At 37.6% G+C, this 24,288-nt stretch overlaps 1 protein-coding gene across 2 annotated transcripts in view; it reads left to right on the top strand.

Annotated features, from left to right (window-relative positions):
• TAB2 (TGF-beta activated kinase 1 (MAP3K7) binding protein 2) overlaps positions 1 to 24,288 on the top strand; it is a 60,486-nt gene that overhangs the window by 26,286 nt on the left and 9,912 nt on the right. For both annotated transcript variants that reach the window (XM_074537560.1, XM_005487556.4), the window contains exons 2-3: positions 14,245 to 14,434; positions 19,672 to 21,184. In XM_074537560.1, coding sequence (XP_074393661.1) covers positions 14,333 to 14,434; positions 19,672 to 21,184 — 1,615 coding nt within the window. In that variant the 5' untranslated portion in view covers positions 14,245 to 14,332. The remainder of the gene's footprint in view (positions 1 to 14,244; positions 14,435 to 19,671; positions 21,185 to 24,288) is intronic.

Here is a 24,288-nt window from a genome sequence, read left to right as displayed (position 1 = left end):
AATTGAGAGTGCTTTCTGAAAGGAGTATCTGCAAAGTAAAGGGAATACTTGAAGTTACTCTTCATCGTTGTGGATTTCTTGTGGCTTTTTGTGACACATGCATTCACTACTTTGTGAATACCAGAGAAAATGTAATTTGATCATCGAGCCACGTTTGGTAAATACCAGTTTTGTGGGGACAGCCTGTTCTATCCATAGGGGAAAAGGTCCCTGCCAAAAATCTAAAAGCTTTCTCTGTTATTTGGTTGTCTGTTATTTTGCTCCAGAGGACTAAAGCACAGATGTACTTTATTTGTGACACGACAGCGTCTGTATTTGTGTGAGTTGCTGTAGTGCTTGGTTAATAAGGTTTCAGACTGCACTTTGGATGAAATATGGCTAAATAGTTAAAAAATTTTGATAGATGATTTTGCAAAACTGTCTCTAACATATCAGTCAAACTTTAAAGTCTGATGTGATGCACACAGCTGCTTAGCAACTGTTCAAATACTTACTTATGTCTGGTGCATATGAAATAGATTTTTTTGTTTTCTGTTGTTTGATGCTTTCTTGAACAGTCCAAAGCTACTTCCAGTTTTTCTGTAAATGGTGTATTTTAACACATGTCTCCTAGGAGGAAGTTGTGTGGTCTCATGGTTGTACATGACAGCTAGAGAGAAATAAACCAACTTGTTTCTTCCACTTCTAGTGCTGCGCACACAGCTATGGATTGCTGATCCATTCAATGCTTTGTGCTATGGCTTTCATGGAAATGGGATTACAAATTCCACCACCAAACTTCCAACTACATTTGTGTGTGCTGTCAAAGGTACATTTGGATGTACAGGTAACTTTGTAGTGTCTGGGAAAGAGCACTGAAGATGGAAGGCAATGGAGTTGTTTTGCTCTTAAATCATACGGTTTGTAACTTGTACTAGCTTACAGACTTGCTCAAAATATTATTGCTCGAGCTGTCTTTGGTATCTTTGCTTTTCTCTAAGCAGATAATCTCCCTAAAGCCAGTTTACTGCTCAGGAATTTTTCACTTTTCTTTTGAGTGATGTTTTGTGTAAACCAGGCATTCTCAAAGTAGCCAGTGAATCACAGTGGAATACTGTATGAATGTGGCATCAGCAAGCTGAATGGAGGTTTTTGTATACAAGTGCATTGTATCCAAGTGATGACAGAGCCCTTGCTGTGAATTTCTGCAGAATGTTAATATTCTTCCTAAAGTGCCTGCTTAGCATAAGGGGAATCAGAGACTTTGACCCTGTGACCTGGAAAAATTCTTGTTATTTCAACAAGTTAGAATTCCCGCTATGTTTAAAATGAGACCAGCAAGGAGACCGCATTGATAAGAGTGTTTAGAAGATAATACAATTCAGAAATGTAATGTTTTGCCTACTGCAAGACAAGAGAAAGATGATGAATGAGCTGGAGTATGATAAGAAGAGAGAAATTGTCTCTTTGGTTTTGTTCCAGTGTGTTAAATTCAGTGTGCAGCTCTCTTCCTGGCAGTGCTGTGGAGTTCCTGCAGGATGTTAGGTGGGACTTGAGCAATGTATGTGTGAAATCAGGCTTAGCTGTGATGTTACTAATATTTTTTACTCTTAACTTCCCAGTGAATGATGTTTTTTTTTCTACACAAGTAATGTGATTTTATGTGTATTTAAAACATTTTCTCAGTTAAGTCACCATTAATATAGGCTGTTCTGTAGTAGATATGTCAACTATTGAACAGTACACACTGGTTTTAGAGACAAAGGAAACATAATTAATGGAAAATAAGATCTATTTAAAGAAGGTACTACTGCTGGAGTTTGGCTGTCATTGTATGACTGAGCTGGCATTACAGTTACATGTTATTCAGAGTATCACAGCTATTAGTTTACCTTTGGTATAGTCATGCTTTTTTGAGGCTTTTTATTCAGTTACTATGTTGGTCTGGCTTTTCATTTGTAGAATATGATGAACAGTACCTAACATGACTACAAGGGCAAAGACCCAGCAGCAATATTCATAAGAATATTATTGTTCATAGTAGCCTTATTGCAGCAGGAAATGAGAATTTAAAATACTTTTCTAAAAATTATTGTTGTTAGTCTAATATACCTGCTGTTAGAAGCTCAGTTTTAAAATTTGGTAATGAGAATTCCTCAAGCAAGAGGCCTCTCTTGCTGCCTGAAATGTTATTGTATCTCATTGGCTGAGTTAGAAACTTAGTAAAATATGTTTCCCTCCATGGCCTGGGGAGGTTTCTGCTGAGTACCACAGCTGCACTCAAAAGCATTGCCAGTAGTGATGCCCTTGCTACAATAGTAACAACCTTTAGAGCAATAGAATAAATGAAGGATGGAGAAGTCTCTTGGCTGGTTGGCTGTATTCTGGGAATTACTAAGAAAACAAGGTTAATTTAAATCTTAGTGCAGAGATGGTAATTTCCTCCAAATCATTTTTCCAGACCTGGATTTTTTTTTTCCCAGCTCCTGCTTATGGCAAGAGTTAGCCTTATATCCTTTATGTTCCCTTAGATCCTTATAGTTAACCTTACACTTTTATCCTCAGTAAGAGGATGGACTGAGCTGTCAACCTTTAGACAATTTCTGGCCACTTGTATTGGTCACTTGGGGGGCTGTACTGACACCTTTTGAATTCCATCTGCTTGTCTAAACAATAATTCAGTTACCTATTTGTCTCATTTAGTCACATTCAAGAGACATAAAGGGAACAGGGGAAAAAATAATAAAAAGACCATACTTGCCAAATGTAAACATCTTCCAAATAGTAACATATATGTTTTGATTTAAATTTCTAATAACTGGAGAGAGTGTCAAAGGTGCAGCTAGACCTGAATTTGAAATGTGTGCTTTGTTTCTTTTTATGGTCACACAAACATTTGAGAACCAGGTTTTCTTGGCATGTGACTTGCAGCTCTCTGCTTTCTGACGTGGACGCTGCTCTTGCTGGGCTGTGCTGCAGTGGCCAGGCTGTGACAAAATGAGTCCTTGTATAGATGGGGCTTGCACAGCTAAGAATATAGACATTTAAGTTAAAAAGTAAAGAATAGAGAATGGTTCCATGAAATCAGACAAATACTTAGAAAATCTTCCTTGTAAGATCAGGAAACAGTCTGTACATTATGTGTGCCTAAGAAGGAAAGAGAGATGCAAATGTCTTAGGAGGTTTTCCCATAAATTAATGTTTTCAGTCAAAGCAATAAGAAAGATTGACCATAATTTAGAAATTATTTGGGACAAGCTTTTTTGTTTCTCACTTTCTATACACTAGGTGTGCTATCAACAGCATTTTAGGCCAATATTATACACAAGCCATTTTTTTCTCTAAGGAAAAATGTAATGCAAATACTAGAAAACAGGACACAGCATATAATGTGGATAAGAAAACAATTAGCATGCGTTGTTGCTGCTGGGATTTCTGTATGTTTTTCTTAATGTAATTGCATGCATTTAATTTGCCATACAGTCTGACTTCAGCAACATCGTATAATTGTATGAAAAAAATTCTAAAGGCATTACTTAAGTGCATCAAAATCCTATGAATTGTCCTTGATTTAGACACCATGGATACAGAATGTTTTAGGTCTGAAGGGGCTTGAAAGATCAGGAACACCTTTCAGAGGTTCATGTTGCTCAAAGCTCCACCTAACCTGTTCACTGCCAGTGAGGGCTGAACCCACAACTTCCCTGGGCAACCTGTTCCAATGTCTCACCACTCTCAACACAAATCATTTCTTCCTTATATCCAGTCTAAATGTATGCTCTTCTAGTTTAAAATTGTTACCTCATCTTCAGGAGTTTTTGACTGTGGCTGTGGGCAGTCATTGAGATTTGATTCTGGAATGCTTTCCTTAAAATGCTGTCATATCCCTTGATCTCTGATTCTGGCTTATGCTTGTAGGATAATGGAACTTCTCAGCATTTTTAGAGGTACTTGTTTTAGTATCAGTATGAACCACCGAAGTAAGTCCTTCAAATACCAATCTAGTCATCAGCAAAACCACTGGAAGATTGGGTTACATAATGCAAGCTCTGAGATTTGTAATGCTGTTGTTGGCTTCTGTATTGAACTGCTGAAGTTCAGCTATTTGCCTGGATATAGAGGCTTTCCAGAGCTCCCTGCTGTGAACTGAATAACCCAAAATACATAGCAGAAACTGAACTACCTGGCAAGCTGCTAAAACGTGGCACAGCATGTTTATGTTCTCATGTGAATTTTAATGAAATATGGTAATATTGTCATTGGGAACATACAAGAAGGGCACAAAGTTTACTCTCAGACTTTGCAGTGTTGTGCAAACATGACAAACAACAGGATAATTTTACATGCAACCACTGTAGGTCACTATAAAGGTCACTATAAATTAGAACAAAATCATTATATATCATGCATGTAATTGTATTTCTTTAGCCTTTTGGATTCTCTGATCTCTAATTCTCTCCCTTGAATTGGCAATATAATAATGAAATTGAAGATTTTTTTTTTCATTAATAAATCTGAGTTATTGCAGTTTCAGGCCAGCTGGGTTTGCAGTGTTTCTCTGATACAGACTTCTGAGTCACTGAAAGGGTGTAGTGTTAACTGCACTCTTACTTAGCTCTGAATTGAAGCAATGGCACTTCTTGCTGTTCTCTTTAGAATGAAAGCTAAGGTATGTGGAATTTCACTATGAAAACACCAGTGTTTTTATACTTCAGTATTTCAATGCAGATTTGAGTCTCTTTGTGCTTGGTTAAATGTAATTTCAAGTTGTTTCTATCTAAATTTATTTCTCTAAGTCATATTTCTGTGTCCAAAAAAAAGTTAATGTATGATTTAAAAATATGTGTAATGTAATAGAGCTTTACATTGGGAAAACCAGAGATATTCCTGATCATGTGATCTTCAAAGAATAAAAAGCATCATGTCCTTCCTATGTGCCCACTTCCATACACTGATGTCCCATGATGGCTCTTCAGTAGTAATTGTACATCTCTTACTGAAAGGTTTGGTATCTGGTGTGTGTGCTGTCTTGTTTTAGTTTTAAATTGGGAAATCGCTAGCAGAAACTATTGCTAAATGTGTAGGTTGCTAGGAGTCATGATTCTAGTTTCATGAGATGTCTATTTCGTTTATGTGAAGATTTTTAAATATGAGCTTAGCAAGTGTAAGCTGAATCTTCCCTGGGTTCAGTGAAGCTATCATGGGACTGATGATTGTGGAGTTCAGCTTGGCAGCTCTGAAGCAGCCAGTCATGCTGGACTGGTTTCCAGTGGTGGAGCCAGAAGTCTGCAAGCTCTGCAGATCCAGGTCAGTTGGAATGTGGTTTCATACTATTGACAGGGTGTTTGGAGCCAAGGGGTTTTGAGATGGGCTGCTGTGTCCTTGGGATAGTCCCCTTTGGCACGAAGTCAGCTATTGTAGAGGTTCCTGAAGCTACTCAACTTGTCATTCATATACATTTTGTTGCTGCTGTTGGCAGTGGGTTACTGGTGAGTTCCCTGAACATCTACAGCTTTTTGGGGGCAGTTAGTTCAAGGATGATTTTGATCTGAACTAGTATAGGTACTGCATTCATAACATGTTCAGGAGCAAATGGAAAAGCCAGCAGAGCTATTGGGCATCATCAGAAAGATACTGAGGACATGAGAAATGGTGTCATTCCCGAGTGGAGCCCTGGGAAGCCCTCCCCCTGAGAACCAAGGGCTACAGTCCCTGTATTTCAAGGAGCATATGTTAGTGTTAGAGAAGGTACTGAGAGGATGTTATTTTATTTTTAATCATGGCAACAGCTCTTGCCTTCCAAGGAGGCATTTAGATGACAGACTTACCAGTTTGGAGAGGTGAAGATTGTAGGAGGATTTATGAGTGAAGCTTGAAAATTAATCCAGGTGGTGAGTGCAGAGCTGTTACAAAATCCTGCAGCTTGGAACTGTAGCACTCACTCAGGACCTGTAGGACAAGAGGTTTGAAAAAAGTCTAAGGAAGATCTTTTAGTTGATTTTGAATTGTTATTTCAAAATGCACAGAGAGTAGTAAACTTCTGGAATTCTCTGCCATAATGTATTGGAGAAGGAGATAATTTGTGTAGGTTAAGAAAAGGAATTTGATTAATACATCATCAGCAGGTCTATGGAGAGAATAGGCAGGGCACTGCTCTCAAGTTTCCTCAGTCACACAGTTGTACGTGTACATACAGAGAGAATGAGAGGAATGTGCTCAAAAAAGGCTTAGGCTTACATGTTCTTCCTGAATATTGCTTTTTGTTGCCACTCTTGCAAACAACACTGAACTAAAATGACCCTTTTTTGACTCAGCAGGATATTTATGTTCTTACATTAGTGCACTTGTGATCAGAGAATCTGTGAGAGATTATAGCATCTCGTTAGGTTTCAACTGCTTGTTCCAAATCATTGCTTCATTTTAGGAAGTCCTTGTATCTTTTTGTCAGTCATAAATCAAAAGCAGATTTTAAAGGAGATATAGTCAAGTGAATTAAAGAAAAAAATGTTTAATCATGTTTCTTTGTAGAGTGTCACTGTTGTCAGTCACTTTTCCAAGATATTTTAATGAGGGCTGCCTCTTAAAGAGCTTTTCCTACCTCTTTTTCTGATTGGCATTTTTATTGTCATAAGTTATTTTCTCTTCCTTCAACTCTTAGAACAGTTGTGCTGGAAATAGTGCATAGTCTTCCAAATAGCTACACCTGCTTTTGACTCCAGAGAGTTCATAGAGGATTAATTTTTATGAAAACTTTACACTGCAGCAACATAGAAATTAAGAATGCAGAAGGAAAATAAAATACTTGACAGCTTTCTCGTATTGTCAATCTGTGGAAGATACCTGATACAATCACAGGTGGGGATGTGACGATTAATACTTGCTACTTGACCTTCCTGTGAATTAATAATGGGTTCTTCATTCATTGGGAAGCTGACAAACAGAAGCAATGTACACATTTGCATAATAAAAAAGGGAATAAATCTCCTAAAGGTAGAGAACTTTGATTATCTAGGTAAAACTGACATGAAGAATATTAGGACTGGAATCATAATGCAGGCAGAATTTAGAGTTACTGTGGAGTTCATTAATATAATTGTAAAAAATACCCTGACTAGATGATGCAATGCCATTTTAGTTTTGTGTATTTCATTTCAATATGACATCCTACAATTGCCATGAAACGGGTTTTACAAGACTCATACAAAACATATGATTGCTTCCAAGGTGAAGGAAATGGTTCATAAGGATAGATTTAAAACATTTTTGGACTTTAATTCTGATTTGCATCAAGTACTTTATTTAAGATACACATGTAATTCAGAATTTGTAATGTAATTCTGATTTTGTTATCTTCACGTATATTTCCAGTGTAATTTAATGGGTAGTGATGTAGAGCTTTTAGGGGTCTTGTGAGAACTGTGTGGACAGGAGAGCACATGAGAAGTGTTGCTCTTAAATGGTTGGGTGTGCCTTGGTGAATAAGTGTAGGAAGAATTGAAAATGCCTTCTCAGCTATCTTAGACGTGTTTTGCTTTCCTCACCTTTAGTTCATCTCCAGTAAAAAGGAATTAAACCCTTTTTACAAATGTCTAAGCTTTCAGATGTGAATTTCTGTTGCTAACATACCGTGCAAAGATTACAGGTCTGATTTTAAGCTACCAGCTCCTAATGGTGGCTTAAGGCAAGCTCAACTGTTGTGATAGGTTTTTCTCTAACAAAACCATATTCCTGAGGAAGTTTTTTACTGTGATCTCAGAAACTTCATTTTAATGTGCTTCTTACGTATGAGATTTGCCAGCATATTGCTGAGCTGTGAAAAGGTCAGCTATGCTTTGATAGAATTGACAAAATGACCTGCAGTAAAGGAAGGTGGCTTTGTTTTTAATTAATTCTCTTAAGGAAAAGGGGAAAAAAATCCATTAGGTGAAATCCATTAGTAGGATCCCTTAATGTGTGTATTAGCATTACTGAACTAGCAAGAATTAAAAATTCACTGTCAAACAAAACCAAAGCCCTTTTTTATTTGCTCAACATGAAAAACTTACAACCCAACTAATTTACCTTGAAAAAGAAATTGTGTGACTGCTCATAGTTTCCAAGGAATACCTGACACATTAAACCTCTTTAAATGTTTCATGTGTGCACTTTTGCTGTGGGACCCATTAAAGTACATTGTTATTCCGGCCAGGAGTTTTAAAGACATTATGAAATGTGTTAAATAAAATTTATTTCTGGAAATTACTCTTTGTAATGAATTTGGAGGAAGAAAAAATACCAAGTTGTGTTTCCAGGTAGGAATTGCTTCCCGGTAGGAATTGCTTCCTGGTATGGTCACTTAAAATTAATTTTCCATAAGAACAGATTACTTCTTTGAACTGTTCCAGAGTTTGCCATTTTCCTCTGACCTTGCTCATCATTAATTATTTGATAAAAGTCTTTTGGTTTGATTTAATTCAGTAATGTGCTTGGGAAAAACTCTTAGTGATGCTTATTTGCAATTATGGGGGTTTTCTTTCAATTTTGAGATCATGCAATGAAATCAGGTTTATGTCCTTTCTGTTCATGTTTGGATACAGAACAGTGTAGAGTACAAATGTGGCAAACAGTTCCAAGGAAGTTTCACTGTATAGTAAGTTGAGGATGAGATGGGAAACTAACTGTGATAGGTAAATTTATTTATTCTTTATTTAAGAGATGGATGGCAATGAGTGAAGTATAACATCTGGATTTGATAATACTCTTCTTTAAGCAGAGATACTGGTGAAAAACTGTTGAAATGGCTCAAATTGGCCATGGAAAAGCTGAATAATATATTAGAACAATTAAATTATACTAGGAATATTTAATAAACCTGTTTCCATCATGCAGTTCTCACACTTTTTTTTGAAATATGCATTTAAAGTGTTAGTGATGTTAGTGTAAGCTTTTAGATTTTGTTCTGTCACTTCTTAATCTCTTTTGCAGAAAGAATATGGGACTCTGGGGTAGAATGTTCTTGTTTCTATATTTTTGCCCTTACAAAATTACTCTAAATTTTAATTTTAAGAAAACAAGTTTGTGTTCAGGCTGCCTGATATTTGGCTCCATGTAGGCTTTCAGAAAAAGTCTATTAGGGCTAAATGGGGACGAAAGAATTTAATTGTTCCTTTAATTGCTGTTTAATTTCTAATTTTTTGTATTGTAGTTTCTCAGAGAACCAGACAATTTTGGTTTTGTTTTTCTTGGGTTTTTCTTTTTTCCTGTCTGCAAGATGTCATTGACAGAGTTAAAAGTGTGCTGTCCTGCATGTAGCTTGGAACCAATTCCTGTAAGGAAAGTTGGCCTTACATGCAGTGGTAACTCCTTAATTTCTCCCCCCTCTCCATTTGCTAGGCACACATACAGTGAAAATTTCTAGTCTCATGTTTAACAAGAGTATTAGGTTATAAGTAAGGAAGAAAAGGAAGATTAGGTGTGGAAATAGGAATGTAAGAGGTTGGAGAGGGAGGTTGCAAGAGAACAATATGGCATTTATCGTCTAATGACTTTTTTTTTTCTAAGCAATACGGATACAGAAACATACTTCTAATTTTAAGGGCAGTAAGTAAGGTAAGGAAGTAAGGTACAAACTGGCAATAAGCTTGCAATGCTTGTTACAGTCAAAGGAATGGAGATCCTGCTTAGAAGGGGTCTTCTGTAGATAGAGATTCATATATTTATAATGTGATTGCCCATCTTGTAGACTGGAGAGGAAATTATATTTTTTAAAAAAAGCTGAAAGAAATGCTAGCAATATTAATATCAGCTATACTTTGTTGTTCAAGCAATCCAGTGTCAAGAATCCCTGAATGGAAAGTGAACTAAGGTTAGCCTTTAGCTGAATTATTGGAGTGAAACATCAGAAACGTCAGGCTGAAAAAAGGACCCGTAGAAGTTTTGTAATATTTGTTGGCTTGGTGCCTGGATAGGTGTTTGGCTAAGATAACAGAAAAAATATAGCTAAATATATGGGGGAAGGTAGAAGGTATGGCTCAGAAAAGCATGGACTGAGGAGGGGTGAAGATCGTTTTACTTTTTGGAATTACCCAATGCACAGATACACAGGCTGTGTGTCTTAGTCCTGATGAAGGAGCCTAAGACAAGTATAGAGGGATTAGGTGGTTTATTTTGGGGTTTTTGTTGGGTTTGGGGATTTTTTCTGTCACCTTTTTAATTGCTTGTGTGTTTCTCCTGTTGGTTTAGCAACCTCTACCAGGCTTGCATTGCAACTTGCTGCATCTGATTTCCTGTCATTACAGCAGTCTTTTATGCACATTGTCTGTATCCTACACCATAAATGCTACAAGAAAATGGTCTCTTGTTTCTGCATTCACTCTCTTAAGAAATATTTACAGCCTGATTTCTAAAATAAGCTTTTAGATAGATTACAGCATTTTAGCCAAGTGAGTAAAGCACAGATCAGATGTGATCAGATTAAAACCACAGAAAAACATGAGGAATTTACTTACTAGATGTAGCTGAACTAACAAGGGAGATATAAAGGCTGCATTGATTTGAGTTTGGCAAAGGTGAAGGGCATGCTGGTTACTGTGGCAGTGTTCTGCATATTTCCAAAAGCTGTTCTCTTGAACACACAAAGGCTGTTTCCCGAATGGGAGCTAACCATAAATGGGACTTCAGTCATAATGAGGGCATCATAACTCCAACTGGAACTATTAAATACAGCAGTTATGTTAAAATCTGCACAATTATCTTTGAGATTTTTTTGTGACATGGACTGCATGTGAAGTTGCAGTAGGAAAAAATTTGTAATGAACAAGAAGTGCAGATAACATTCTAGTCTGTTCAGATTTTGTCAGGTTTAATTATTTCATAAGATCCGTGTTGGCAGAATCTACTCTGAAGAACATTTGCTTTATAAGTATTTTGTGGAAAGTCAATGTGATATACTAAGTTAAGGTTTGTATTGAAGAATTGTCTGTGGTATGTTAAACATGTGCTCTGTCAGAAGAAAGGAGACTTGAAAAATGATGTATTTAGCTCGCACTGGTTCAGCACTCTAACAGCCTAGTATTTGGCATCTGAATTATATTTCACATTAAGTTGTCTTTGAATATTTTCATAAACAAAAGAGGCAGTGTATTTTGTCTCATACTCATGGTTCTGAGTAGTCTTTGGGAGATGACACATTGTTTACTTTGGTTTCAATAGTTTTTACAGAATAAAGCTTCAACAGGAGCTCCATCATGATACAATTGCCAGGCCTTTTAAGTTGTCTGGGGATCATGCCAATACTCTTTGAAAAAGAACACAGCTAATTAATTCTTCCGGTTACTTAGGATTTCTGGCATAAATGAGCACTGGGATCTCTGTCTCTCTTCAACATTATAAAGTCACATTGAAGGGGTTGTTTTGAGGGGTTTTTTATAGCTAGAAGCAGTATGTAAAACTATTAGTAAATGGGCATTACTACAAGAACAACTTTCTATTTTACTGCACACCAGTATTTAGAAGTGTTCCTTTGTAATTAAACTCTGATATTAATGATTTTAGGAAGAATTATTTATCTGAGTCACCCTTGTTGAATTTTCCTTCTTCCAATAATTAATTTCTTGAATAGATTTTTCTGATTACTTCTGTAATGCTGTATTGCCTTGATTTTTATGCCAGAGTCTCTGAATGAAGCAAAAATGTTGCTGCCGGCAGTTTCCTTTGCCTCCTGTTGATACCTTTTTCTTCTACAGTCTTAATTACTGGCAGTCTTGGCTATTCACTCATGCATTCATGCCTTTTATTTTCCACTTGCATATGTAACTTTCTAACAATATTCTGACAATATTTCTAACACTGTTCTGGATGATCCTGAGTTCCATGGCTGACAACAGTGGGGTTGTTCCTTAGGCTTCCATCTGTCAAAGTAACTTTCAGTTCCTTTAAGTTTGACCCTGGAGATGCGTCCTGAGTCCTTTTTGTCATTTCTTGCAACATCAAGAACTGGGAAAAAACCTTTTCATCTGTCTTTACTAGAGAGGCCTCAAAAGACATCATGACCTTTCACTTCAGCCTTCCTTAAGGTTAATTTGAGTTTATTAATAAACTTTTGATATCTTTGAGCTCTTTAGTAGGTTTTTCTTCTTGAAGTGATGATTGGAATGAGACCTTCATATTCATAAGATACATTTTTCATATGTTAAATTGTCAGTGAAGCCATATCAGTTGCCTATTGTAATTGAAAACTAAGGGGAAAAGACTTTCTTTTTGTGTTGGAGTGTATTTCTCTGAGTTAAAATAGTGGGGACAGAGTCTCTTTGCTTCACTTCCTCCCATATTGCAGTAAAAATGTTTTGCTGTGTTGAGACATTTGATGCACACGTGCAAAACTTTATCAGCAAATTTAGTAGTGATACTGCTTGCAGGCATCTGCTTGATGCTAAGCCACCAAAACTTAAAAGTACTGTAGAAAAAATAAAAATAAGCTATCTCCCAAGTTCTGCATGCTACCAACAAATAATTGAACTTTACAAACACTGAATGATGACCCATAAATCATTTTACACCTCATGAAGATGCAGACAAGTTTTTCTGTAGCACTTTTGAAGTTTAAGGTAATTGCTACAATACTTTGCTGCTTTGGAGTAATAAATGGGAACTGTGGTCATTGTGTGTTTTATTAAGACTTCAGGCATTGAAAAATGAGTTAGAACACAAAATACTTTACTGAAATGAAGCACTGGGGTGACAATGTGGAGCATTTGTTTTAAGTACTGGGTTTTTTTATTTATTCTCTGTGTTTTTTTGAAAAGACTACATGGATGAATCTCCTTCAACAGAGCTTTTGCTGTGGTAGCTGTGCAGGTGCTTTTCTGTTGGTAAAATTTAAATGAAAAGTAAATACAAAATTTTTGTACTGTCCAGGGAACTTGAGATGGAGGTCATAGAATTTGCTATTCTAGGCTAGAGAAATTGGAAAAAAATTAAGCTATCTTAGGAGGATTGAGAGGAATTAAAAATTTAGCAGGAAGTTTAATGAACTGCTCTGTAGAAGAGGGGTGGAAAAGTGGCATTTGACACTGAACTAGGGTAAACCAGTTTTCATGTTAATAGAATCTTCTGGTTTTGTGGATTTGCTCTGGTCTTGTTGGGTTTGAAGTTTAATTAGAGAAGTATTGCAATACAGTTTTTGATAAACAATATAATTGTTTAGCTGTTTCATTTGAAGAGTGTGTTCCTTCTTTCTTTAAAGAAGGTGCAAGATCAGTAGTCTTGTCGCTGCTTAAATTAGTCTAGCACTGTAAACTGTTGAAGAAGTAACACACATGTACTTCTAGTAAGATATGGACTAAGCAACTTGTTAAATTGCTCTACTGCTGCCACAGAGAAAGTGAATAAAATTCATGGAGATGCTTGAATAAGATTTACTAATTTAACAGGCGAATGTTCATTGGAGTTGACTATGCCAGGGTTTCTATGAACCATATTTGTTTATAATACTAGTTTATATGAAGAAGATACCATTCCATTGCTTAACACATAGGTGCATTCTTTGAAGATTTATTGGTAGAAATTCTTCTTGGTAAACGCCTGTAGGTATCATATGGTCTGGACAGATCATTTGTGTGAATGTGTTGATTGGTGATTGTGAAATTGTCTTATTCATAGCTTTCATAATTTCCTTCAAAGCAGGAACAGAATTAGCTGAAGAAGCCTGCAGTGTTATTTCCTTCTAGTAATAATTTCAGAATATTCTGAAGTATGTTGGGTGAAAACCAAGTAGACAATTGCTAGTAATTTCTGAAACTTAGAGACATTGAACTTCTATCCACAATATCCTGACAGTAAACAAAAACAATGGTGGTAAAGGTAAAAATGCAGGTACATTCAAAAGTCAAGTGAACACTGTTTTCCAGTATTTGGTGTGGACTACTTTGTGTTCAATTGTGTTTGAAATAACTAAAAACGCTGTTTTTAAACCAAATAATTTTAATACTTTGGTAAATCAAGGTTTGTTTTTTTTTTTCTTAATTTATTTAATAATATCAGTATAAAACCAAAGATAGAAGGAAACTGACTGTCAGATGTGTCTATAAATGGGCAATTTTCAAGATTATGAATGTGTGAAGGACAATTACTTAGAGATATCACATGGGAAAACATCAAAATAAAGTACAGACTTTGGCTGCATAATTAAAAAGGGATTTTGTATGTGTGTTTCAGTTTGTGGAGTGTTCTTTTGTTACATCAGAAGTGCCTGCTTTTGGTGTCTCAAGGCTTTCCTTTCTCTTGCAGAAAATGCTGGGACAGAAGAGATGAGTACTCCCTTTACTAAGGCCTAAAACTGCCTGTTGAAAAACAATCCTGACCAGGCAAGATACGAATGGCCCAAGGAAGCCAGCAAATTGATATTCAGGTTTTACATGACCTGCGACAGAAGTTTCCTGAGGTACCTGAAGGTGTTGTGTCCCGATGCATGTTACAGGTCAGTGCTCTGTTCATGGCTGTACAAGTAAGCAGCGTTGCTAATTTAAGCTTTCTGTATGGGCATCTCCTTTGAAAGCAGATGTTTTTCTTTTTCTCTATAAATGAAGCAAATATACTCAACCAGTTTCTTTATATTGCGCAGCATGCAAAGTGTTAAATTGGCCTCTCTTTTTCCATGCCTAATCAGGGGTGGTCCAAAGTAAATCAGGCTGTAAATCAATATTTGGTGTGTGCATGGAGACTGCTGTCTCACCAATCAGTATGCTCATGACTTTTGGCCATCTCAACAGCCAAAACTAACTGTGGCAAAAGGAGGGATGCAAAGCCAACTTGAGTCCAGCAGGGACAATTTAAGGCAATGCTACAACGAGCAGCATTTTAAAACTTTATTTTAATTTTTATTTGAGTGTTGAAGCAGGTCCAGAAGAAACTTTGCTACCTGGTCTCCATCAGTCTTAAAGGTGGGCCCTTGCCTGCATGCAGATTGGCACCAATACTTTCCATTCCCAGCTCCCTTGGCCTGCAGAGCCAGCACTGGTGGCCTTAGGTACCCTCTCCAGCAGGAAGGCTGGAGTGTGGCGTGGGCACAGCCTGGTGTTCCAAGTCGGGCTCTCTCAGGCAGGATGAGGTGCTTGTAGCCTCCCTTCCACAGTGTTAGACCAGAGGCAGGGCTGAGGCACTGGTGTGCTTCTGCCCAGGGCTTTGACTGCCAGATGGGCTTCATTTTTTTGCTGTACGTTTGGAGTCTATGTAGGTAATTATTGGATTTTTGTTGGGCTTGATAGTAAAAAATCATTTTTGACCAGTGCTGTAGTTAGTGCTAAAGCTGCATATTCTCAGCTTCTACATGCAGCTATCTGTTTTTAATGCTGCCACTCTCAGAGCACATACCATATTTTGTATCAGCTTCTTGTTCTGTATCATGTTAGCTACTTCAGAAGATAGATTAATGTTCCTCCAAAGCCCAACAGGGACACCTAAATGCCTGGAGTTAACTTATGTTGGTAGATTTGACTTATTTAACTGTGTTGCTTAGACATGTTTGCTTTGCATTTTCCATCGATTCAAAGCATCCATAATAGCTGATTTTCTTTTTCATTCTAAGATACTCAACGTTTGATTTACTCTGGTTAATGAGAGAATTATCCAAGTAGTCATACTGATTATCAGTATACACTGATAGGAAAAAAGATGTTACGGCTTCCCAGAAGCTAACTTCTTTGGAGTATGGCTAGGACAACTGTGGTTATGATTCAGCATTCTTTATATCCTAATTTTTTGTCTTGCTATTTATATGTATTTTTATGTATGAAATACATATTTTTCTCTACTTACATATGTATATGTACTCACACACATATACATCCAAATAAAATGTTCGTACTGCTGGGAAGAGTGTCTGTTTAACATATTGCCAAGACTTTATCACGACTCTCCGGTCTTTCTAGAGTAAGAAGTTGTGAAAAGTGCATTTCATCAACAAAATTGGTTTTGATTTGCAAGGTGGCAAAATTCTGCTTGGGGCTCATGAAGTTTCAAGCTTTCTCCAGTTCTTTCTTTTTCATTATTTAGCTGAAAGGGAAACTGAACCAGAGTATAAATTGCCTGTACTTGTTCTCAGGATTGTACACTATTTTTGTTAGTGCTCTGTAGGGCTCTATACTACAAGTACAGTTTTGTTCTTCGAACACGAGAGCTGCTTGTTCAGCAAGGTCTGTGGACTTGATGGAGTGAATGCATCAGTAATCATCTTTTGGATGTAATTCTTGATAAATTTAAAAACTAATGCTTGTCTTTATTAGAGTCAGCGGTCTTCGTAACATTGAATACAGTGGATCTCTTTAAATGAAAAGAGCTTTATAACTGTGAAGAAAAGATACTGTACATCCCATATGACATTTATGGGGATGGGTTTAGATTTCGAGGAAGTGTTCTAAGTCAGCTTTCATAAGAGAATCTTTCAAAAACAGTCTAAAGTAATTAGTGTTCTGTGTGTGCAGTATTGTTAAACTAATTTGTCACACTGGAAAGCTGCCTTTTTTGTGAACTAAGACTCACCAAGAAAATCCTGTCATGTTGGTGTTTTTTTGAAATTTCATGAGCTCTGGTTTCTCTGAGTCATCTTCTAGCTTTGCTACTCTCTGGCTTGGGGTCTTGTTTGTTTGTTTGTGTTTTGATCTGTTTGGGGTTGTTATAAAAGCTGCCTAACATGACCTCTTCAAACCAACAAATTTTGTATTTGGACTGATGGGAAAAATTGAAAAGCAGAATTTGAGAGTACTTGTGCGCATGTTTCAGTGCTGCTGGAACAGTATCTGAATCCTGAGTTCTGCCACCTTGTAGCTGAACATAGTGGAAGGAATTCCCAAGAAAGGCAATAAGTGTATTTCAGATCAAAGACAAGTACTTGAGGACATTTGGTATACAAAGTGCCTTGCCCCCACAGTACCTTATGTGCAGCCATAGTATGTCAGGGTGAAGTTCTTTTTAAGCTAGGAGGAGAATCTGAAAGAATATAAGCAATTATGCAGTTTATAATATTATTGATGAGGCTTTTATTACAAGGAAAATTTCTTTGGATAACTGTGAATTGTGCAGAAAAACTGTACAGATACTTCAGTCGTCCTTCATGAATTCTTTGTAAACAAACACAGCTTGTTTCTAAAGGAAGGTTTATAGCATTATATGTTTATAATGAAAAAATTAGGGGATAAAGAGAATATGCAAATACCTCAGGGTAAATAGCCCATTGTTGAAATACCTAAACAATATATAGCATGCTAACAGCAGAGGACCACCAAAGAGCTAATAGGAGGAAACCTAAACCAGCTTAATCTAGGTAGTAAAAGGTCTTGGGCTGACAGGACTAAATATTCCTAAGAAGTTTTGTATCCCTCTGTTCTTCCCAGCAAGCCTCCTGCATTCAGATCTCCCATTCTTCTCATTTAAAGGAATCACTGCAGTGCCCACAGTCAGTGGACATTGTTCCCTGTTATTCTGTTTTTTTGTGTCCGGAGCATTCTGTACCTGCTCCTCAAGTCTACGTCCTCTCCTTGCTTCCTCATTTCCCTCCAACATTCTTATTCTTTCTTTTTTTTTTCTTTCTCTTTCAGGGTGCCAACATTTTAAACTCAAATGGGACATGGGCAGAGATAAGATGAGGGGTATTGTTTTGCTGGAATATGCTCAGTTCTGCCATCAACCGGTTCTCTGATCTGTAAAGAGCTAGAAGCGGTTGAAACTCTGCCTCTGCCAGCCAGAAGATGCCAGGGGTTCCATGTGCCCCCGTTTCCCCTTTGAGTTCTCCAATTTTCTCATTGACGTCACTGAAATTTTGGAATTGATTGGATGCGGTCTTAAAAAAGAAAAAAAATTGTCCAAAGAAATGCATTCAAGCTGAATGTAAGGGCCTTGCAAGCTTGGCCTGTTCCTTTTTGGTTTGGTATTTTTGGCCTTTCTGTTAATAATTTTAATTCACTTCATGCAAAATCTGCCTTTGAGATCTTTCTAGCTTGTTTTTCTGTGGCATCCTATCTTTTTCCCTTTTCTGGCTCCCTTTTCTCCTTTGCAACAAATACCAGGCTATTGTTCTTATCTTACCACTGTTCTGTCCGTGTGTTTCCTTTCTTCACTACTAACTTCCTTTGATTACTTCATCCTCTGGTGCTTATTCCAAACTAGAGCCAATATGTGTATCATCAATTTGATCCATTTTCATATCGCTGAATACTTTTTTGCAGCAATATATAGCGCTGGCTTGATAGATAGCCTTCAGAGAATCCTGTCATTTTAAAAAGTTCTGTGGCTAGGGTTTTTTGGGGATTTTTTTTCTTTAATTTGGAAGAATTCAGAACTGTATCTGGTCTGTATGAACACATAGTTTTGGTTTTGTGGGTGAAGTTTAGCCTTGTCATCCCTCTCCCACTTCTGTTTTCTTTTTTCTCTTTTTTTGTACATCTGTGAGGTATAGACAGTCATGCTATGGCTGCACAACACTGTCACCTTCATAGTGGTTGAAGAATGAGAAATGTCTGCTAGTTTAACAAAAATGACAAAATAGAAAGCATGTAGCATGGATCAGTTTATCTGGTTGTGTTACTTCTTAACTAACTGATAACGTTGCTACTTGGCACATGCACTTTTTTTCCTTGATCACATGCATATTTTCTAGTAACTGTTTCTATGTGCGAGATGGATTTGCCACCTATTTAGTGTTAATGATGTAGGCCTGAAGAGGTGCTCTTCTGGCTAAAAGTATTAACCTTTATTTCTTGAGGGGTGGGAGGTTCTGTGTGAAAAGTGATAAACATGGAGCACAGTATGAAGAAATTAGGTCACTGGTGCACATTCCCTCTTTCTAACAATCCTCATGTAGGAAACTCAATTGGGAAGATTAGAGTACAATATTATTACACATGTGGAAAGGGAGAAGAGATTAGCAGTTTGCATCTGAAATGTTCTTGAAAAAAGAGTTAGCTACGTTGTGGTTTCTGTTCCAAGTCATCCTATTACTAGATTTAAAAGGTACAATTAAAAGGTATTTCAAAGCTTTGCAAGCAGTGATTTAAAATGAAAATACAAATGTCTTCTGGGTTTTCAATTAATAGTTTTAATCTTACAAAAGAATGGTCATTGATGTATTTGTATAAACTGAATTTTTGCATTTCTTCTGAAGTCATGTACAGTTTCTTGAGTCTGTGTACTTCTTCTTTTCATAAGATTCACTTTGTTTTCAGCAGGAGGTAATGCATAACTGGTATTGAAGTGTTTGGGAAAACATTTAAAATCAACATGTGTTTTTATTTTTGTTTTGAAGTTATTAATCAATACTATGCAGATGCTATGAATGCATTCCTGCTGTCATTTTCCTTCCTAAAGCCTGAGCTTTGGTCTCTGCTGAAGATGGTTCTGAAACTGAGAAGGAATAGGGAAAGTATTCATCCACGGTGTATCATACTGTATAAAGCTAGCTTTCCAAGGTGCAGGATCTCCCTGTTACTGCTTCAGAGGCAATGCAGAGCTCTGCCCTCAGTGCCACTGGCTCAGTCACTGTTCCCAGAGCAGTGAGCTTCACAGGCAAGCCCCTTGTGTGTATAGAGCAGCTACACTAGCCAGCCACCTAAAGCTTTCTATCTGATGCTGTATTGTTCATTTTTCAGTTGTGCTTGGATGTATTCATACATAACTGTGACAGTATTTTATCAGTAATGTCAAACTTTCATCTGTCTTTTTTAGAATAACAATAATTTGGATGCCTGTTGTGCAGTTCTCTCTCAAGAGAGCACAAAATATCTCTACGGTGAAGGAGACCTGAGTTTTTCGGATGATTCTGGGATTCCTGGACTACGAAATCACATGACATCTCTTAATTTGGATTTGCAGTCACAGAACGTCTATCACCATGGAAGAGAAGGAGGTAGAATGAATGGAAGTAGGACTCTAGCTCACAGTGTTAGTGATGGACACCTTCAAACCAGTCAGTCCAACAATGAACTGTTTCAGCAGGAACCACAGACAGCACCTGCGCAGGTTCCACAAGGATTTAATGTCTTTGGGATGGCTAATACAGTTAGTGCTTCTAATCCAGGGCAGCATCTTGGATTTCACCTAGGCAGCAAAGGAGTATCTAACTTGTCTCAACAAACACCCAGATTCAACCCCATTATGGTAACTTTAGCCCCAAACATTCAGCCTGGTCGCAATACCCCGACGTCTTTGCACATACATGGTGTACCTCCTCCTGTACTTAACAGTCCCCAGGGAAATTCTATCTATATTAGGCCTTACATCACAGCTCCTAGTGGTACTGCTCGGCAAACACAGCAGCAGCCAGGCTGGGCATCTCAGTTTAATCCCATGCACCCTCAGCAAGTCTACCAGCCTTCACAGCCAAGTCCCTGGACTACTATTCCTACATCCAGTACTACGCCACATACCTCATCGCAACACTCAACACAGCCAAACCAGCAAGGCCACCAGACTTCTCATGTGTACATGCCTATCAGTTCTCCTACTACTCCACAAGCACCTATGATTCATTCATCTGGTAGCTCACAATCTTCTGCTCATAGCCAATACAACATTCAGAATATATCCACAGGACCTCGCAAAAATCAAATTGAAATCAAACTTGAACCGCCACAAAGAAACAGTTCTTCTAAATTGCGTTCAACTGGCCCTCGCACCTCCGCCGTTCCCTCTTCCCTCAATAGCCAGACATTAAGTAGAAGTCAACCCACTGTTTACATATCGGCCAGTCCTCCAAATACTGATGAAGTGATCACACGTGGTCAGCCCAAGGTCTACATTTCAGCAAATGCCACAACAGGAGATGATCAACTTGTGCGGAACCAGCCCACGCTTTTCATATCCACAAATCCTGGAGTATCTACTACTGCTAGGAATATGTCTGGTCAAGTAAGCATGGGTCCTGCATTTATTCATCACCATCCACCCAAGAGTCGAGCAGTGGGCAACAGCACCACTGCAACTTCTCCTCGAGTGGTTGTTACTCAGCCTAACACAAAATATACTTTTAAAATTACAGTTTCTCCAAATAAGCCCCCTGCAGTTTCCCCAGGGGTAGTATCCCCAACTTTTGAACCTACAAACCTTCTAAACCTTCCTGATCACTATGTTGAACCAGAGGGTATCCAGCATCTTACTGACCCTGTTTTAGCACATGTGGATAGGATCAGTGATGCACGGAAATTGAGTATGGGATCTGATGATGCTGCCTACACACAAGGTAATATTCTTAATATAAATTGCAGAGATTTTGACCAGGTTGTCAATTCAGTGTGTAGATTGCAGAACAGGAAACAGTTAGTAATCTTTATGACGTTAATACAGTGTCTTTCATTTTAGCATTTGTGTTTCCTAAGTAAATAAAAGCATTTTATAAGCAATTCATAGATTTCTTTTTATGGTAAAGACATGTAACTGAATACTTGGAGATATTCTTCTGTTTGTCTTAAGTAGATATGTTATCTGTTTAATGAAGTGGAGTCATACCATCTTCATTTTTATGTTGTTCTGAAAGAAAAATCTAGTTTGTTCAACTTGTCCTAGTGATTTAAAGCTACATTTCCATTGTCAGACTTTTAAATCTGTTGAGATACTGTTTACATTAGATTTTTTTTTTTTTGCGAGTGTTCTTTAAGAAGAAAGAAAAGCAGACTTCAAAAGCAATTAATGGCACAAAGTGTTGGCCTGGCTTCCATTTTTCCTACTATGTTCCTGACAATAAAATGCTTAAAGTCTTGATACTTACTTCCGTTACATTTTAAAATGTGAAAAGGAAAACCAAACCAAAGGAATCTGTTTTAAGGGGTCAGTGGTAATGGAGGGGTAAAGCTTAGAATATGTGATAAAGCGAGATAACCTGTTAAATCTTTTTCTTCTGTTTTCATGGTTTGCATGCTTTTATTACCAACTCAATGGTTTATTAACCCTCCTGTGAGCTTTTTACATAAAAATGTTGAGTGAGTCTTAGGATATTTAAGCAGTATTCACATTAGGTTGTCAAAATCATTTGTCTTTGACCTCACTGGTCCCCTCTGGACCTAGCAAACAATTCTGAATTTAAAAAACTGGCCTGTTGCACAACCAGTGTAAACATTCTTCAGATGAACTTAGCCATTTTATTTTTTGTAAGTAAGTACAGTGATCAGGACACTGGAACCCAGATCTGCATCTGGAGTACTGTGTTAATGAAGTAAATCAAAAAATTATTCCAGCTTGTGCACTACTTCTGGATATAACTATCTTTAGTGAGGAATAGTTAATCCTAACTCAAGGGTTTCCAAAGGTTATGTGTCAAAACCAAAAAGCTAATCATCCTTACGTTCTCTTATGTTCAGTGCATAAAGAACTTCAGAAAATTCATCTGTAGGTAAGCAAAAAAATTGCCCCCCATATCATATTTCCATTTCTTACTTTGGAGGGAGACTTAGCTGTCTGTTTTAGTCTTAATACTGGAAAACTTCATATACCAGAAATATGGCAATTGAAATCTTGTCCTTAGGCTTTAAACAGTCTTTTAGGTCATGAACTTGCTTCCCAAGCAAGTTGGATACTTTTTAGGGGCTTGCCAGACTGCTCATTTTGGAGAGTTGTCCCTTTTGTCTGTTTTTCCTTTCTGAGGGCACTGACTTATACCAGGTCTACCTTTTTATCTCCTGTACCCTTGGTAGTGATGGCCGCTGTAACCTCTCCGCAAGCTGCAGGTGTCAGCATTCAGTTTATCAAGGTCAGGCTAGCTTGATACGCAACCTAGAGTTCCAGAAGCATTGACCTCATAGTGGCTGTGGAGCCCAGCTCTTCCTGAATCCAAGCTGCAGCTATTAGATGATGTGTAGATCTATGATGTGGGCTGGTACAACTTTAGGGACTTCAGGAAATCACCATCCTTCTGTGTCCTTCACTAGAAAGTGTGCTTAATAGTCCTGAAGTTCTTTACGTGTAGAGATTTCTGGCATGTGTGCTCCATTTCTGCTGCAAGAAGTGCAGTGTTTCTTACATTTTTGTTATTAATTTATATCTGTAATGTTGAGAAGTCTGTGATAGACTTACTGTATGATATTGATATCTGGAAGTCCTAACTGTTGCTTTTAAACATGTTTCTTATACTTAGCAGTGGTTTCTTTTTCGTCTTGCATACAAAAAGGGATTTGAGTTACTTCATGTTTTCTGTATTCTAAATTGCTTATGATTTAGCCAGACTGCCAGAATCCTTCCATGCAAGGTGCTTGTTTCATTTTCATTTTAGCCAGAGAAAATGAGTAGTTTCTCTGGCCGTGATTAGAGAAAGATGTATTTTTATCAGCTTTTCTCTTTCTACCAGAATGCTCCTTATCTTGGCAGGGAGAACTGAAACTGGCCTGGGGAAAAAGAAACCTTGGGGTGGAAGATGGAGTTGCTTTGATGTCAAATGAAATTTCCTTTGCTCTTTTTATTTCTTTTACATTTATATACATGGTCCAACCCAGGAGAACAGAAGATGTGTTTGGCTTCTGTAGGTGCTGCTGCTTGCCATGAAAGAAGCTTTGCTTAATTGCAGTGTGTAGGCACCTCAGTCTCCTTCCATGATATTTCTGGTTTCCCTCCCAAGAAAGTCGCAGTGGGTAGTAGAAGGCTGCCCCAGATCTCTGTCTTATTTGCTGCCAAACCTGGAGGTTACAGAATCTGTAAAGGAGTGGGTACTGCTCAGATAAGATCAATGTCATTTCCCTGGAATGCCTGCTTGTATCTCTGGCACTGACTCTGTCATCCTGAGAAACATCCTGAGAAAACTGTCACCAGACTTTTCAGAACTGGTTGCTGAGGGATGTTTCTCATTTTCTAGGATTCTAGTCTGATACTGAGGACTCACTTGTGGAAGTGTCGAGTGCATGTGTCTGCTGTTAAAGTCAGTAAGAATTCATGGTGCTGTGAGAAGAGTAATGCTAGATGCATGCCCAGAAGGACAGCCAAAAGAGGATGCATTTTTATGTGTTCAGTGTCACTTCTGTCAGCGTGCAGGAGCATTCCCATTGCTTAGTAGAGATTACAATTTATAATTAGTTTTATTAACGTGAAGTAGTTAAGTGGGATTTCAATGTATAATTTAGTTTAGTATAACATGTCTTATGGATGGAAAATTGGAATCTTGTTAGAAATGGAAAATGCTGTTCTCAGATACCTTTTTGTGATGTATGCATTTCATGTGATGAGTAGTAAGGCTGAACAGTTATTTAATGGTTGCTCATTCTGGGTATAGCTTTCCATCTGTATAAAGGGAAGGCAACCTCTCAAGAAAATACATAATTGTACAATAAAATCACTAGGTGGATGTTTTCTTACTAGGGAACT

Source organism: Zonotrichia albicollis, chromosome 3 (assembly GCF_047830755.1).
Source record: "Zonotrichia albicollis isolate bZonAlb1 chromosome 3, bZonAlb1.hap1, whole genome shotgun sequence".
NCBI lineage: Eukaryota > Metazoa > Chordata > Aves > Passeriformes > Passerellidae > Zonotrichia > Zonotrichia albicollis.
The sequence above is the reverse complement of the archived record's forward strand: the minus strand, read 5'-3'. Positions and strand labels throughout refer to the sequence as shown.